This window comes from Pleurodeles waltl, chromosome 11 (genome assembly GCF_031143425.1).
Source record: "Pleurodeles waltl isolate 20211129_DDA chromosome 11, aPleWal1.hap1.20221129, whole genome shotgun sequence".
Classification (NCBI taxonomy): Eukaryota; Metazoa; Chordata; class Amphibia; order Caudata; family Salamandridae; genus Pleurodeles; species Pleurodeles waltl.
Genome location: NC_090450.1, coordinates 32,828,671 through 32,843,473, shown reverse-complemented (window position 1 = coordinate 32,843,473; position 14,803 = coordinate 32,828,671). Strand labels below are relative to the sequence as shown.

At 44.4% G+C, this 14,803-nt stretch overlaps 1 protein-coding gene across 3 annotated transcripts in view; it reads right to left on the bottom strand.

The window, feature by feature from the left end:
* LOC138265309 (cytochrome P450 2J2-like) overlaps window positions 1–14,183 on the bottom strand; it is an 83,379-nt gene extending 69,196 nt beyond the window's left edge. Inside the window, exon 1 of one of the 3 annotated variants that reach the window (XM_069212916.1) lies at window positions 13,623–14,183. In XM_069212916.1, the coding sequence (XP_069069017.1) occupies window positions 13,623–13,793 (171 nt within the window). In that variant the 5' untranslated portion in view covers window positions 13,794–14,183. The remainder of the gene's footprint in view (window positions 1–13,622) is intronic. The other 2 variants (XM_069212917.1, XM_069212918.1) reach the window with 2 other exon arrangements.
* Window positions 14,184–14,803: the final 620 nt, after the last annotated feature.

Genomic DNA, 14,803 nt, shown 5'->3' with positions numbered 1-14,803 from the left:
GATGCTGCATTTTGTTGACAATGCATTAGCCTTGCCACGAGATCACCCTGATTATGACCATCTTTTTAAGATTAGGCCTATCCTTGATCACTTTGTAGATCGATTTTCAGAGGTCTATGTTCCAGGAAAAGAAATAATTGTGGACGAGTCTTTGGTCCTGTTCAAGGGTTGTTTGTTTTTTAGGCAGTACATTCCTAGCAACAGGGCATGGTATGGAATTAAATTGTATATGTATATCTTTGAAAGTACTAAAGGATATGTTTATAATTTCCGGGTCTACACTGGTAGGGATTCCAGTATTGACCCCCCTGCTTGTCTGCCCACTTTTGGAGTTAACGAGAAAATTGTGTGGGAACTTGGTAGACGACTGTTGAACAAAGGTCACCATTTGTATGTAGATAACTTCTACAATGGAGTTCAGTTGTTCAAGGAATTGTTCAGAGTGGACAATGTTGCTTGTGGCACAATTTGCTCTAACCAGAAAGGCTATCCAAGGAAACGTGTTTGGAAAAAAACAGAGAGTGGACAGTGCAGTGCCTTGTGGAATGATGAACTGCTAGCTCTGAAATTTGTAGACAGGAGGGATGTGTACATGCTAACTACCATCCATGATGAGAGTACTTCACCTGTGGCTGTTTGGGGTCAAGTTGCTGAAGTGCGCAAACCTGAGTGCATTTTAGACTACAATAAACACAATGGGTGGTGTTGATAGAGTAGAGAGATTGGAACCCTATACTACTGTTCGTAAGTCTTACGTTTTGTATTAAAAGTTGGCGATTCATTTGTTTAATCTAGCAACTTTTAATGCTCTTATTGTGTTTAAGGTTTTTTCCCTGAGTCAAGAATTACATTTCTTAAATTTCAGTAGTCAGTGATAGAGAGCCTTGTTGTGGTGGATCATGCAAGAGTTCCTAGAGTAGCAGTGGTGGAGGATGTGGCTAGATTGAAGGATCGCCACTTTCCTGATCAGATTCCTTCCACTTCCAAAAAAGACTTTCCCGCTAAGAAATGTAGAGTCTGTGCCCAAAGAGGTATCCGGTATACACATATAGAAAAGTATTGAAAGCTGTAATGTATGTGTACACATATGTATATTAAAACATGCAAATCCTCAAGTCGTTACTAGAGTTTATTCTTGAGTCTGATGCAAAACCATTGATACCCTTTCTTGAAAATGCAGTTCCCCTGGTTGTTACTAGATATTCTTCTCAAGTGAAATACAAAAGCTTTCCTGTTCTTTCATGAAGGTGCAGCTCCACAAGTGCAAAAGTATTGAAATTCTTACATGAAGTTGCAGTGTCACTAGTCGTTACTAGGTGCCCCTCACATGTTAAATGAAAAAGCATTGCAATTCTTACATCCATCCACAGTTCCACTAGTAATCACTAGGTGTCCCAATAAAGATGAATGCAAAAGTATCAAAATTCTTTCAGAAAGCTGCAGTTGCACTAGTCATTACTAGGTGCAAAAGCACTGAAATAGGTATAAGAAGCTGAAATTCCAGTAGTCATTACTTGGTGTCCCCCAGAAGTCAACTGCAAAAGCATTGAAATACTTTCATAAATCCTCAGTTCCACTTGTTGTTAATAGAGGTGCACCTCAGGTCGGAAGGAACTGCTTCAAATCATCTGTACCAAGCTGAGGGGTTGTGGCTTTAGTATATACATTATGGCCCTCATTCCGCGGGCAACGGAAGCACCGCCAACAGGCTGGCGGTGCTTCAGTGCCCATTCCGACCGCGGCTGTAAAGCAACGGTCGGAAAACCGGGTCCGGCGGTTTCCCGCCGTGTTAGCCCCGGCTGGGAGAATCCTCCATGGCGGCGCTGCAAGCAGCGCCACCATGGGGATTCCGACCCCCTTCCCGCCAGCCTGTTTCTGGCGGTTTTCACCGCCAGAAACAGGATGGTGGGAACGGGTGTCGTGGGGCCCCCTAACAGGGCCCCAGCATGATTTTCACTGTCTGCATAGCAGACAGTGAAAATCGCGACGGGTGCAACTGCACCGGTCGCACCCCGGCAACACCGCCAGCTCCATTCGGAGCCGGCTTCTGTGTTGCAGGGCCTTTCCCGCTGGGCTGGCGGGCGCTCCCTTGGCGGGCGCCCGCCGGCCCAGCGGGAAAGTCTGAATGGCCCCCGCGGTCTTTTGACCGCGGAGCGGCCAGTTGGCGGCGTAAGTTTGGCAACCGCCGCCCGCCAAAATTGGAATGACCCCCTATATGCCAAAGCTGTTTCATAATAATGAGTCACAGTTACAGCTTTCAATACACACACATATATATACAGATGTATATACACACACACAAACATATATATATATATATTCCTATATACATTTCTCTTGATTTTCTTTAAAGTTTATGATCACACCCTACTACTAATAGGAACTTTAATTCACTGGTAAGTTCAAGTTCAATTCAATAGTTGTTTTTGGCTGTTTATGTTTTGGTAAGCGTAAGCTTTGTCTTTGATTTGAGGGGTGTTTTTTCTGCATACTGACAGTCCGCCTCCAGCACTCCAATAGGGGAGATGCAATTCCATAAGGCATTACTACAGGGCTCTCTTAAGTCAGATACAGTGGTGGAAATGTCAGTCACAATCCTGTGGGAAGAGGTTGGCTTCAACTTAAAAATCTGCATATAGACTCTAGCTACTTGTGGCACTGTCATTTTATGTCATGTCGGTATATTCCTTCCCCCCGCCCTCTTTCCTAAGCATTGTTTCCCCCATTTTATTCTGACCTGGAATGTTTGTATCCAAGTATTGATGGCTGGAACTGAGAGAAAGTAATGGAGACTTTCTTGGCTGTGGTTGGAGTTTCTTCCACATAATAAATGCAACTCAAGTGGATCAAAGTGTACCTGTCATTTGTGCCATCTATTACTGGATAGAACTTCACACTACTCTAATGTTCTCATTTTCTGTAGGATAAATAAATAGAGCAAATCTGGTTTATATTAAAGAATGAAGATTTCAATTTACAATAAATGTCTTGAGAGTTATGAAAATAGTTGATGCAACCTTACTATACATAGGGACTATCAGTCATTGGGAAGTTCAATTGTCTAACAATTTGTAGTTTTGGAGATCTAGGGCCAGATGTATGAAATTATTTTGCATCGGCCGTTTGCGAGTGCAAAACCGTGGTCTGAGATGCATGAAATGCATTCCCAGACCACAACTAAGAAATCGCGAAAATAGCGATTTCTTGCGTTGCAACCTGGAAAAAGAGTTTCAATTTGCGATTCGCAATTTCCATGTCGCAAGGCTATTCTGCATTTGCAAAATACCATGCTTTGCAACCAGGTGGTAACCTGGTGCAAAATTTAAAAATGCAGTTAAACTGCATTTTTAACTTCAACATGTAAAGCACACATGCCCTTTTGGCATGTGTGTACCTTACATGTTGAAAAAACAGTTTTTGGGGTACAGGAGAGGGGGCCCTAGGCCCCCAGCACCCTGGCCTTTTGCATTTCCAAAATTGCGATTTCTGGTTCAGAAATCGCAATTTTGGAAATGCAAAATATTTGCAGCTATGGACCAACAGGCCCATAGCTGCGAATGGGGCCGGTATCGCAATTTGCGATTCTGTAATAGCATTTGCAATTTTTAAGAAATCGCTATTACCGATTCGCAAATGTGATACATGGCCCTTTGCGAGTCGGTAATATCGATTTCTTAAAAATCGCTATTACCGAATCGCAATGGGCCGTGGTGCTACATCTGGCCCCTAGTTTTAGGTGTATGTGTACATGTGGAAGAGAAAAATGCAGTCACTGAAATTGAAAGCATTCTGTGGCTGACATTGGGTGGTCTGTTGATCTTCTATACCTTCTGCTGGGATGGGATGGAGAATATTTTAAGTGACATGTCAACAGACCAATGGTGAAAGAATGTTGATTGGGAACATCTATACATGTATGTATTTTTGTATGATATATTGGGGTGAACATGAGGCTGGCAAAACAGCTAAAGCTCTATTTAGGCCAGACCTGAAAAGGTGTATTTCGATATTTGATGAATGGACATTTATGAAACAAAAGTGAATGTAGATATGCACATTTACAGCTTGATGCCTAAAAGTCAGATTTGAAGTATGAACAGGAATATGTGAGGGATCTAAGGCCTGATTTAGATCTTGACGGTATTACTACCAGTCTGCTACGGTGGTGGGCCCGACTACTCCATTAAGCTGACAGCGGTCCGCTAGCCATATTTAGATGTGTTGCACTTGAGCCGCCGACCGCCACAACGGAGTGCTCTTCCCAGCCGTCAGGCTGGTAGCTTCCCTGCTGCCCATAGTTAGATGTTACAGTTCTACAGGCAGCGTACTGGCAGCTGATTGCTGACGGAGAGAAGACGTCACAGGATCCAATGGAAATCGGACACTGGCAGTGGCTGTGGAATAGAGGTAAGTCACACACACTGTATCTCAGCCATATGTGTCTCCCTGCACTACGCACAATACAACCACGAAAACCAACACAACTACACAATCATCTACACACACACTCACATGATATCACAACTACACACATCAAATTACAACACCTGTGGGTTAGGAATTATCGGCCGAATTTAGGAAAAGTGGCACTGTATCCAATGCAGCATTACTTTTCTTTTGCCCCTTAGCGCCCCCCTACTGCCACTATGTGTGCGCCGTATTTAACATGTGTGCACCATGGCACAGGGTGCGGGAAATAGCGTCAACATTTTTTACGCTACTGGTGCACTGTGCAGAATTAGTAACAACATTTTGGCGCTAATCCTGCAGAGTTCACAGAGGCCCATTAAAACCAATGGTATGCCCCCTTTTAACGCCTGCTCTATGTCGGCAAAAATGGTGATGTGGAACCTCATAGATCCCACTGTGACATTTTTGGAGTCCTACTAACGGGGGAACGCCCCCCCTTGCATACATTTAGCCTGACGCATAATGTTGCGCAAGGGGTTACAAAGTGGCGCACAGCATGCATTGGGCCACTTGTAAAGCTGGCGTGGCTAATTTTGACTCATTGAGCCAGATTGGCGACAAATAAAAGTGATGGTAATGTGGCATAAGGAGGAGCTAGGCCCTCTTAAATCTGCCCAATATTTCCGCAATAAAAACAGTGGAGGGACATCTTTAACATCAATTAAATATATTTTTCCACCACCGTTTTTATTAAAATGCAAACCGTACACTCAAGGCTTTGAGAATCAAATTAATTGCAACAAGGGTCAGGCGTTTCTTTCTCTGACGGTGCGCGCTTTCCAAGTATGTGCAATATTCACTTAACCTTCACCTAAATTAGCAATTAATAAACTCAATTATATCGCTTCTGGGGACATGACAGGTCACGGCTACGTGTCTCGTGCCTGACACTGTTATTGTCAGTGTCTTAAAATCATCTGAGGCCTTTGCAGTGCTGAGGCGCACAACACACAGTGCTTGCTTCTTCTGACTCTAACTGACCAGATGAACACTGCACAGTTAGGGCCTCATTTGCAAGGCATTTGCACTACTGTTTCATCATTTTTTTTGATGCAGCAGTGGCGCTTAGTAGTTCTTTACACTTCTCCATATTTACAAACTGACACATTGGGCCCAATGCGTCAGTCTGTGAAGGCTTGCGTCACATTATACCTGCACCAGGTATACTGTATGCAAGGTAGGCATTCCCGAGCAAAACTTTAATGCCTACTCAGGGCAGGTGTTAAACTGATGCAGGGCTTTTTCTTATGGGAGCCTTCCTCGCATTGCTTAAGTAGCTTTATTTTTTTACGATATTCCAGCAAAGCATCAGTGTAGCGCCACAGATGTGTTAGAATTTCTGACGCATCTGTAGAAATGCATCTATGGAAACGTGTGACATGGAGCTCTGTATAGTAAATACAGCAAATACATGGCACATGTAGGTAATCGTTAGGCAGTGCAAGTTATTTGCCGCCGTTGTGTCATTTTTTGGCTGCTCATCCATATCTACAAGACCATGCAAAGCCACTTTGCATGGCTTTACATAGCTTTGTAGATAAGAAGTAAGGCAATGCAGCGCAAGTCCCTGCGTTGCCTTACTTTGTGTCAGGGAAGTGTTTCCATGGGTGTTGCGTGGGTGTTCCCACGAAACACCCATGGATTTTGACGCATTCCCAGATTTACAAGGTTATGTAAACCTGCATCAAAAGCTTACACCATCCAAGAAATAAAGATATTTCTCTTCGATGGGTGTTGCTTGGGGTGTTCCAACGCAACACCCATGGAACCCAAAAGAATCTGACACATTCCCAGATTTACAAGTCTTGAAATGCATTAGATTCCTACGCCACCTCAGGGGTGGCGTAACAATGACGCAAGGGGGAGAAATATCTTTATTTCTCCCCTTTGTCCTCTTTCTATGTGTACTCCATTCTTCAGAACACATAGAAAGAGGAAAATCCCTCTTGTGATTGTTTTTGTGCAGCAAGGTATCCCTTCCTGCACAAAAACAATCACCCCCACAACACATAAACCCTTGGGTGCCTGCGCTGGCACTAGGCAGCAATTTGTGCACCAGCGTAGGGGAGAGGAAAGAAATGCACTCTATCTTGTAGATACGGCGCATGTCTGCCCTTTACCAGTGGCGCAGGGTGGCAACACAAGACACTTGCTGCGCCACCCTGCACCACCCTGCGCCATGGGCCTAGTAAATGAGGCCCTTAGGGTAAAGAATGAGAAAATTACAGTCAATGCCACACGTCTTGTGCGGCGGTGCCTGCCACTGTTACTGTCAGTGTCTTGAATTTTAAGACACTGGGAGACAGTAACAGTGGCAGGCGTGAGATGTGGCCCGGAGGATAATTTTCTCATACTTTACCCTAAGTGCGCAGTGTGCCGCTAGTCAGAGTCAGAAGAAGCAAGCACTGCGTGTCGTGCGCCTCAGCACTGCACAGGCCTCAGACAATTTGATTAAAACTATCTGAGGCCTGCGCATTGTTCCATTTCAGTATACTGATGCTTTCAGTTCATTGCTACAAAATCATTAAGACTTACTATTGTCTGAGTGACTGTCTCAATTATGTAGCGAAGAGACGTTCTAGAAACCAGGCAGATGATGAAATAAAGGCTCTCAATGGCTCCCAAAAGGCGCAGTTGGGGGCCACAGTGTTGGTCAGTGATTCTCCAGGTAGAGCTAGCTATAAAGGAGAAACTACAAACCTCTTCTAATTTCAAGTAATCTGGTGCACGCTAAAGCAGCTGTGCTCCTAATGTTGCACCATCCACTAAAATTCCCTAGGAATGGATCAAAGCCAACAGTGACTGAAAAGAAGTGAAGAAGTTAACCAGCCTGGTTTGTAGCGCTTGGCATGTCTTGAACACTTTTATTAGGGAATGCCTAAAATGTAGCTGGCTTTGGAGTGTTGCAAAATTGCTTGAACTCTGGAATATGGAACTGTTAGGCAAATCAAAGCTTACAATTAAAGGTCTGCTATTGTTTTATGGCGATTGTAAAAAATAATAACCTGCAAAGGCCCAGAGTTTTTAAAATGCCTGTTGTGAGCTCAGGGGACCTGCTACACTCGTGCGTTTCCTTCTCTGTCACCCAGCCCCAGGCACATATGGTCACAGGGCAGCACCTGTGCATTTCAGAAAGGAGTTCAGACACTGAAATTCAGGAGTTGCAGGTATTCCTCCTGTCCCATTACCCATTTCCTTCCACCCTCTGGCAAACCTCCTCCTCCCCCCATCTGGCAAACCACTGGCTGTCTTAAAAATCTTTCTTGGACTTAAGTGATTTGGGAGGCAGTGCTCTGAAAAACATTTCACACTAAAGCTGAAATATCCCCACAATGTCACATTTTGTTTTCAAGTTCTGATACTTGTGCTGTCTGAAGTGTTTTAGGTGGTGTCGTGTAACACTCAATGATTTCCTTCCAAGGGCATGCTTGTGTAATGCCACAGACACATTGGCTTCATTTGGAATTAGGTGTCACCAGGAAACCAGGTGTTCCTTGCTTTTCTTTTCGGGTCACTGGCTAGGTTGAAGTATCAGTAGAACACTGTATACAACCTACAGGCCACAGTCTGAATCCCTTCAGGACAGACTCAGACCTTCAACTACCCAAGAGGGGTAAACTGTGTGCATAAAGTAAACAAATGTTGCAGTACAACAGCATCTGTCGAAAAGAGCTACGTATCACAAAATGGTCTTCAAGGGTGGACCCCACTTTCTTGGTACTCCACGTGCAGCAGATTCTGCCTGAGGCTATATCGAAGGTTCGGATTCAGAGTGGGCATCTAGGAGTCTGTAAGGACACTCAGCAGGGCAAAGTAGAGAGTGGGCCTGTTAGAAATTGGGTTGTTGGTTGACTGGGGCGGGAACCTTAGTCAAACAGCAACCACAATCGTAGTTAGGGAAAGTGTTAGGCAACCCCTAAATTAACCTTTGCTCACCCTCTGGTAGCTTGGCACAGAGCAGTCAGGCTTAACTTAGAGGCAGTGTGTAAAGTATTTGTGCAACACTTCAAACAGTAAAGCAGTGAAACCACGGCACTAAAAGATACTAGACTGTTAGAAAACTAGATCTGAATCTAGTAAATGAAACAAGACCAAAACTAAAAAATGAAATATGTAGAATTTGAGGTATTGATTTTGAAAGGTTTTTAGTAAAAATAGCACCAAGAAACATAAAGCACTATAAGTTGTTCATCTAGTCGCATGGGACCCGGACAAAGTTTAAAGTTTAGGCTGACCTTGATGGAGCACAGGCCCGCTACAGGTACCCAGTTAGGCCCACTGAACCAAAGTACCTTAATCGAAGGTTGCAAAGCATTGCGTGGATTCAGGTTAAAGATGCATTGCACAGCAGAGGCAATATGCCGAGGCGGCTGCGGTGCGAGCTCCTGATGCATGATCTTCGAGGATCCTTTGGTTAGGGCTTGTGATGCAAAGACCCCTATGCGTTGTGCAATCGAGGAGATATGTGAGCTCCGATGACTGGTGGAGCTACGATACGGAGTTTCAGCATCATCATTGAGGCTGCCACCGGCAGAGATGCAAGGACCTTGCACCACGGAATGGAGTTGGGCAATAGTGGTTTCAAAGGCGATGCGTCGGATCCGATTCATGCAGCAGCTGTTCGGCTCGAAGATGCGCCATACAGCCAAGGCAATGCATCGATTTAGTAGAGGATGTGTTGGTTTCACTGGAGCAAACACCTTATGCCAACTTCCAAGAGTGCATGACTAGGGTGTCACCACTTGGAAGGGCAGACTCACTGAGTGCAGATTCCAGATGCAGTATCAGGATGGTTGGAAGTCTTTTATGTCCCTGAGCCTTCAGACCAGGAGGCCAGCCAGCTAGTTCTTTGAGTCACTGTGGGTTAAAGTGATGCAGGTCCAGTCCTTCTCACCCAGGCAGGGGAACAGCAGGCAGCACTCCAGCAGAGCGACAGTCCTTCAAAAGCACAGCAGTCCTCATCTCATTCCTGGCAGAGGATTCACAGGTCTAGAAGTGTACTGAAGTGGGGGGGGGACTTAAAAAATAGGCCTTTGAAATGCACACCGGTCCTGCCCTGACTCAAGATTCCCAACAGGGGCTGTGCAGCCATTTGTGTGGGGACAGGATATATCCTATTCAGTTATAAGCAAGGTTTGCCAAGCTTGTCCCTCCCATCCTCCCAGGATAGCCTATCAGGTCACATCTAAGCTCCGAATGTTTGTGGCTGTCTAGGGGGAATAGACAAAGCCCAGCTGACATCCACCCCAGACAAGTGATTAGAGACAGGCAGGAGGCAACAAATGGCTAAAATAGGAAAATGCCAACTTTCTAAAAGTGGCATTTTCAGTATTGCAATTTAAAATATGACTTCACCATACATTGCGATCTAAATTGCGATGCCATAGACACCAAACTTGAAAAGTTTATCTCTTCAGATTGTGAATTACACCTATAAAATGTAATAAGGTAATCCCAATGTTATCCTATGGGAGAGATAGGCCGAGCAGCAGTGAAAAATTACTTTGGGAGGTTTCCACTATCAGGACAAGTAAAACTTAAAAGCACATGTGCTGTCTTTTAAATACATTGCACCCTGCCCTTTGGGGTTATCCAGGGCCTACATAAAAAGGAAAGGTTGGGCCTGACAAAAGGGTTATTTTTCCAGGAGGACGTGGCTGTTTATAACTGCCCACACAGGCTCTGCGATGGTAGGCCTGAGACATGGTTAGAGGACTACAGAATTGGGTGGCACAATCAACTGCTTGCAGGCCGAATAGTAGCATTCAATTTAGAGGACCTGGGTTCATGTGGTACCACTTTACTAGGGACTTATAGGTAAATTACATTTGCCAATTGGGGATGAGCAGATGATACCATGTTTTAAAGAGAGAGAACAGGCACTTTAGCACTGGTTAGCAGTGTTAAGGTGCACAGAGATCAGCCAGCAAAAACGAGGTCAGAAAAGTGGAGGAAGCTGGCAAAACATTGGGGGGAAGACCACCCTAAGGCAGTCAGGTTTAACAGGGCAATCACTGTTTATAGAAGCAGGAGGCCACACCCCTAGCAAAAGGATGGGGAAATGTGGCTCTTTTACCAACAACCTAGACAGGGTCACTTCGTGCCCTGAGCCAAGCCTATTTACATGTGCGATCTTAGTTTTCTGTTGCAGACTCACATACACTTCACATATAGCCTCAGTTTGTATTTTAACTCTTTTGGCAGCATCCTATTTACTTATAAAAAACAAAAAGTCCAGGATTGGGGGTGTCTTTGGAGTTCTTAATTAAAGAGGGAAAATCTCATGATTGGCTCTTTTATTGTGTGTCATTGTTACTGAAATGCATTGAGGGAAGAGCTTGTGTGGATTGACTCAAGTTAGAAAAACGCAAACGAGAATGAAAGCACCAGCTCCTCTTGAAAATCAACTTTTCACGATCTGCATGTCTTTTACCACCATTGGCTGAAGAACTCAAAGAAACACACAGTCTTCTACTGGTTCTGAAGTGACCAAAATAAGGGTGACCCTTTCTAGTAGCAACGGTTCTGCTAACTGGAAAAGACCCCAAGTCAGACTGTGCCCTCCAGAAGGAGTCCTAGAGGAAAAACCCAAACAGTTGGGAAAAACCTCTATCACAGGAACTCCTGAAAAAGAGGAAAAAGAAACAATGAAAAAAAGGAAAAATAGAATAAATCTTGCAGGAAAAAACAGGAACGCGGAAAACACGAAAAAACAGGAGCGAGGATCACCACCAAAGAGACAGTGTTTGCAACGCAAGGAAGAAAAGAACTGAAGTGCTTATATAATAGAAAACAGGAAGAGACACAACAGGAAGAAAGCGTGACACCATCTTGGATTGGGAAAGATCATATAGAAAAGAGTAGGAAACAAGACAAAGTAGAAAAGGAAAAGAAAAACGGCCTGCGGGGAAGAAGAACACCAAGGAGGAAGACAACATGGACACCAAGAAGAATGGAAGAAAAAAGAAGAGAAGGAGGAAAGAAGAGAAAAAACACAAGAAGGTAAGTATAGGTGAATTCGGGAAGGCTGGCAGGGGCTGCGGCACGGCCCAGAGCACGGAATGTGCCTCCTGGCCCGCACCTCGGAAACATGTAGACAGAAAAATGGGGCGTGGTGGTGCCAGTGTCCCGAAGCTCGGACCGCCGGCCTGACCGTGGTCTGATAAAGAGACGCCACAGTAGTGCGCGGCAACACACAACCTGGCAAAGAGAGCAGGTCTGGCACAGGATTCAAACCTTTTGGATTTGACAATGTTTTTGTCAAGTTTTTATAAAGATTTGTTGCTAGGGAAGCTACTGGGCCCTTATCAATGTAAAAAAAAGCTTAACGGCAAAAAGCACACACTGAAATAGTAAATCCTGGCACTGAATGGAACTTCCTAATATGTGGATGTGCTCATTAAGAAAGAGCCGATTTCAATAACTCATAAATATGTTAGTCAATAGCTGAAGTGGGATAACCCATTGTCCCATGTTGTAAGCTTTCGTGGATGGAAGAAACTGTGAATGACATAATACCAGACCAATGGGTGAAGAGGAATGGCTGAAATAAGAATATTACACATATCATCTTTAAAAAATCAACGGTATTGGCTAATGCCAGAATTTTTGCCAGAATTATTAGACATAGCACATTTTAAAATATTACAACAATGCAGCACAAGTCTGTTAAAAACTTGTGTCACATTGAATTGTCTTTAAGCTCCGTTACTCCGTTATTTCAGGAATATTTCCCATTTATTTCAGGAAAAGATGCATGTGTTTTACATGAAGTGAAAATGAGTTTTCAAAGTATATTTACGTTTCAAACTGTGATTATATTTATTTGTTGTTCATGAAAAGCAGTAATGCAGTGAGGAGGTCACTTCAGAGTTTTATTTAAAAATAACACGATCCCAATCCTCATGCACACTGTCCAATATGATATATTAGTTATAATAGCTTTTGATATCATATGTCATCAAGATTTTATCAAAATAAGCTTTAAATGTAAATGATAATAGCCATTGATTCATAGCTTCACCCCCTCTAATCTTAATTTATGTTTAATTCCATTGCTTGTGTACATGTTAACATGATGATATACTGAGCAAATGATAAATTTATAAATTGACTATTACATTCATTGAGAATTTTAGATTATTATAAGGAATAGCATTAGTAGGAGTACTGAAGGTGATCAGAAAATAATCAGGCCTTTCCCTTTAAAAAGACGGGTAGGATAGGGTTGTGATATCACTTCCTGTGACATCACTCCTAGCAACTACAGCACATTGCTGATGCTAATTATTCCACTCTTACTTTTTAGGGTCGAGTGTGCAAGCACTCTGGCCTGTTGTACTCTCTCTGTGGGCTTTTAGCCACGCCCATTCTTACTATTCATTCTTTTCTGCGCTTGTCTTAAATGCTTTATTTTTATTGGTGCATTTTGTGAAATGTTTTTCTTTTGTGTGCTGAGTCCCTCCCAGGTGAATTAACTAAGTGGACATTTTTGTTGGCCATCACACTACATCATGCTTCCTCATGTTACAGCACGTGATGGCCCCTCCTCAGGTTTTGGTTTGCCTTTCATCCCAGCTGCGATCCTTTGTAGACATTCACGCCGGAGCCAATAACTCTTGCGCCCAAGCTCATGGTGCCCGTGGCGCTTTGAACTGACTTGCTAATGTCAACAGTTTAATTTCCATTTTCAATTTATGTGGCAAGAAAAGTCCAGTAAGTAAGTTACAAAGTTAATAGCTCTAACTCGAGCAAACGCGAGACCCATTGCATTACAAATGCTTGTTAGTACTTGTGCCATGGGCACTTCTAAGGGATGGACATATGCCATCAACGACACTGCTTTCACCCGCTTCTTATTCAGCTCATGGCGGATACGAGAAGGAACGCTGACAGAGGCCCAGATTTACAAAGGTTTTTGCATTGGGTTAAGTTACTTTTTTTTACACAAACCTGACCTAAAAAATGTTTTGGGATTTACAAACCACCACAAATTGGTATGTGCATAGTTAATAAGAAAAAGTAGCACAACCCAGAGCAGAGCAATGCAAGTTATGTTTCAAAATGTTGACCTCTTCTGTTTCTTGGCGCTCTGAAACAGATGCTGTACAGCTAGTAGCAGACAGAAAAACAATGAATGAACAAATAAATACCTGAATGAGGATGTCGTGGTTTAGCTTAAATTTCGTCAATAACAGGTTTCCAATGAGGGGGAGGGGAGTCGGGCCCGGAGGAAGCCGCCTGATCATCCATCGCTGTTTGAGGAACTGCGCAAGGAGGATGCAGACCACCAGGGCCAGGAAGAGCTCACTGACCAGCAACATTGTGCGTCAGAGCGGCTGGACCCTGGAAACCACACTGCCTATCCTTCAAACGTGTTGATATCAAACTCGTTTTCTTCCCCTTCTCTCTGTTTGCCCAGTCCCTCTGCGTTTTCTTTAACCCGTTTCCTCTCTTTTCGTTGCTCTTCAGGCTTTATCTCCGTCTTCTTTTACTCCTCTACCATTGCCTGCGTCTCCGCCTGTCTTCTCTAGGTCCGCCCTCTCCTCAGGAGGCCCTCAGGTGGCCTGGGTTGTGGCGGTCACACCTCCTCTGCACTCCTGCCTGTCGTCGCTGTGTGCTTAAAGGTGCAGGTCCCTGCCTCCACTGGAGGCTGCTGAGGGACACTCCCTATAAGTGACCAGCCACAAGCAGACCCGGAGCATTCTGGGGGGAGCACTGACGTCACAGGGCAGTCATGTCCCTGAACTCGGACATGATGCGCCCAGATTCATTGTTTGCCCCTCCTACCTTGAAATCGGGATCACATTGGATTGAGGTGCATTGATCCCGGGCCGACGTCCTGCCAGGGCCTTCTGTTGGAGCCCTGACAAGGTGAAAGCGAGCCAGGTCGAAGTCTCCTCAGTTACGAAATTTACAAACTTGCCTGTAGGAACTTTCACCACTTTATGTTGTTTGCCAGCTTCGTGGCGCACACCTGATCTCCATTTAAGTGCCTCTGGCTTGAGCGTCGAGGAGCTGTTTATGCCTGAACTCCATTGACCTGTCTGTTGAACTCTGTTCAGCTCTCTCAGGGTGGACTGTGCTCAGATCTCCTACCTCCGCTGAGTTCCTGACTGTTGCCTGAACTGTGACGACCTGCCTCCTTCCTAAATTAAGACAACCTGCCCTGGACTTTGATGGCAGGCTCCTGCCCTAGTCATCTGCCCGTGCGCTCTGAGAACCTTCCGCTCACCTGCCCCTAAAGTCTGACGATTGGCTCTTGCCCTAACCTCAGCTAATCTGCCCTGCTCCCTGCTTTGAACCTGAGGACCCGTGTCCTGACCTCTGATGA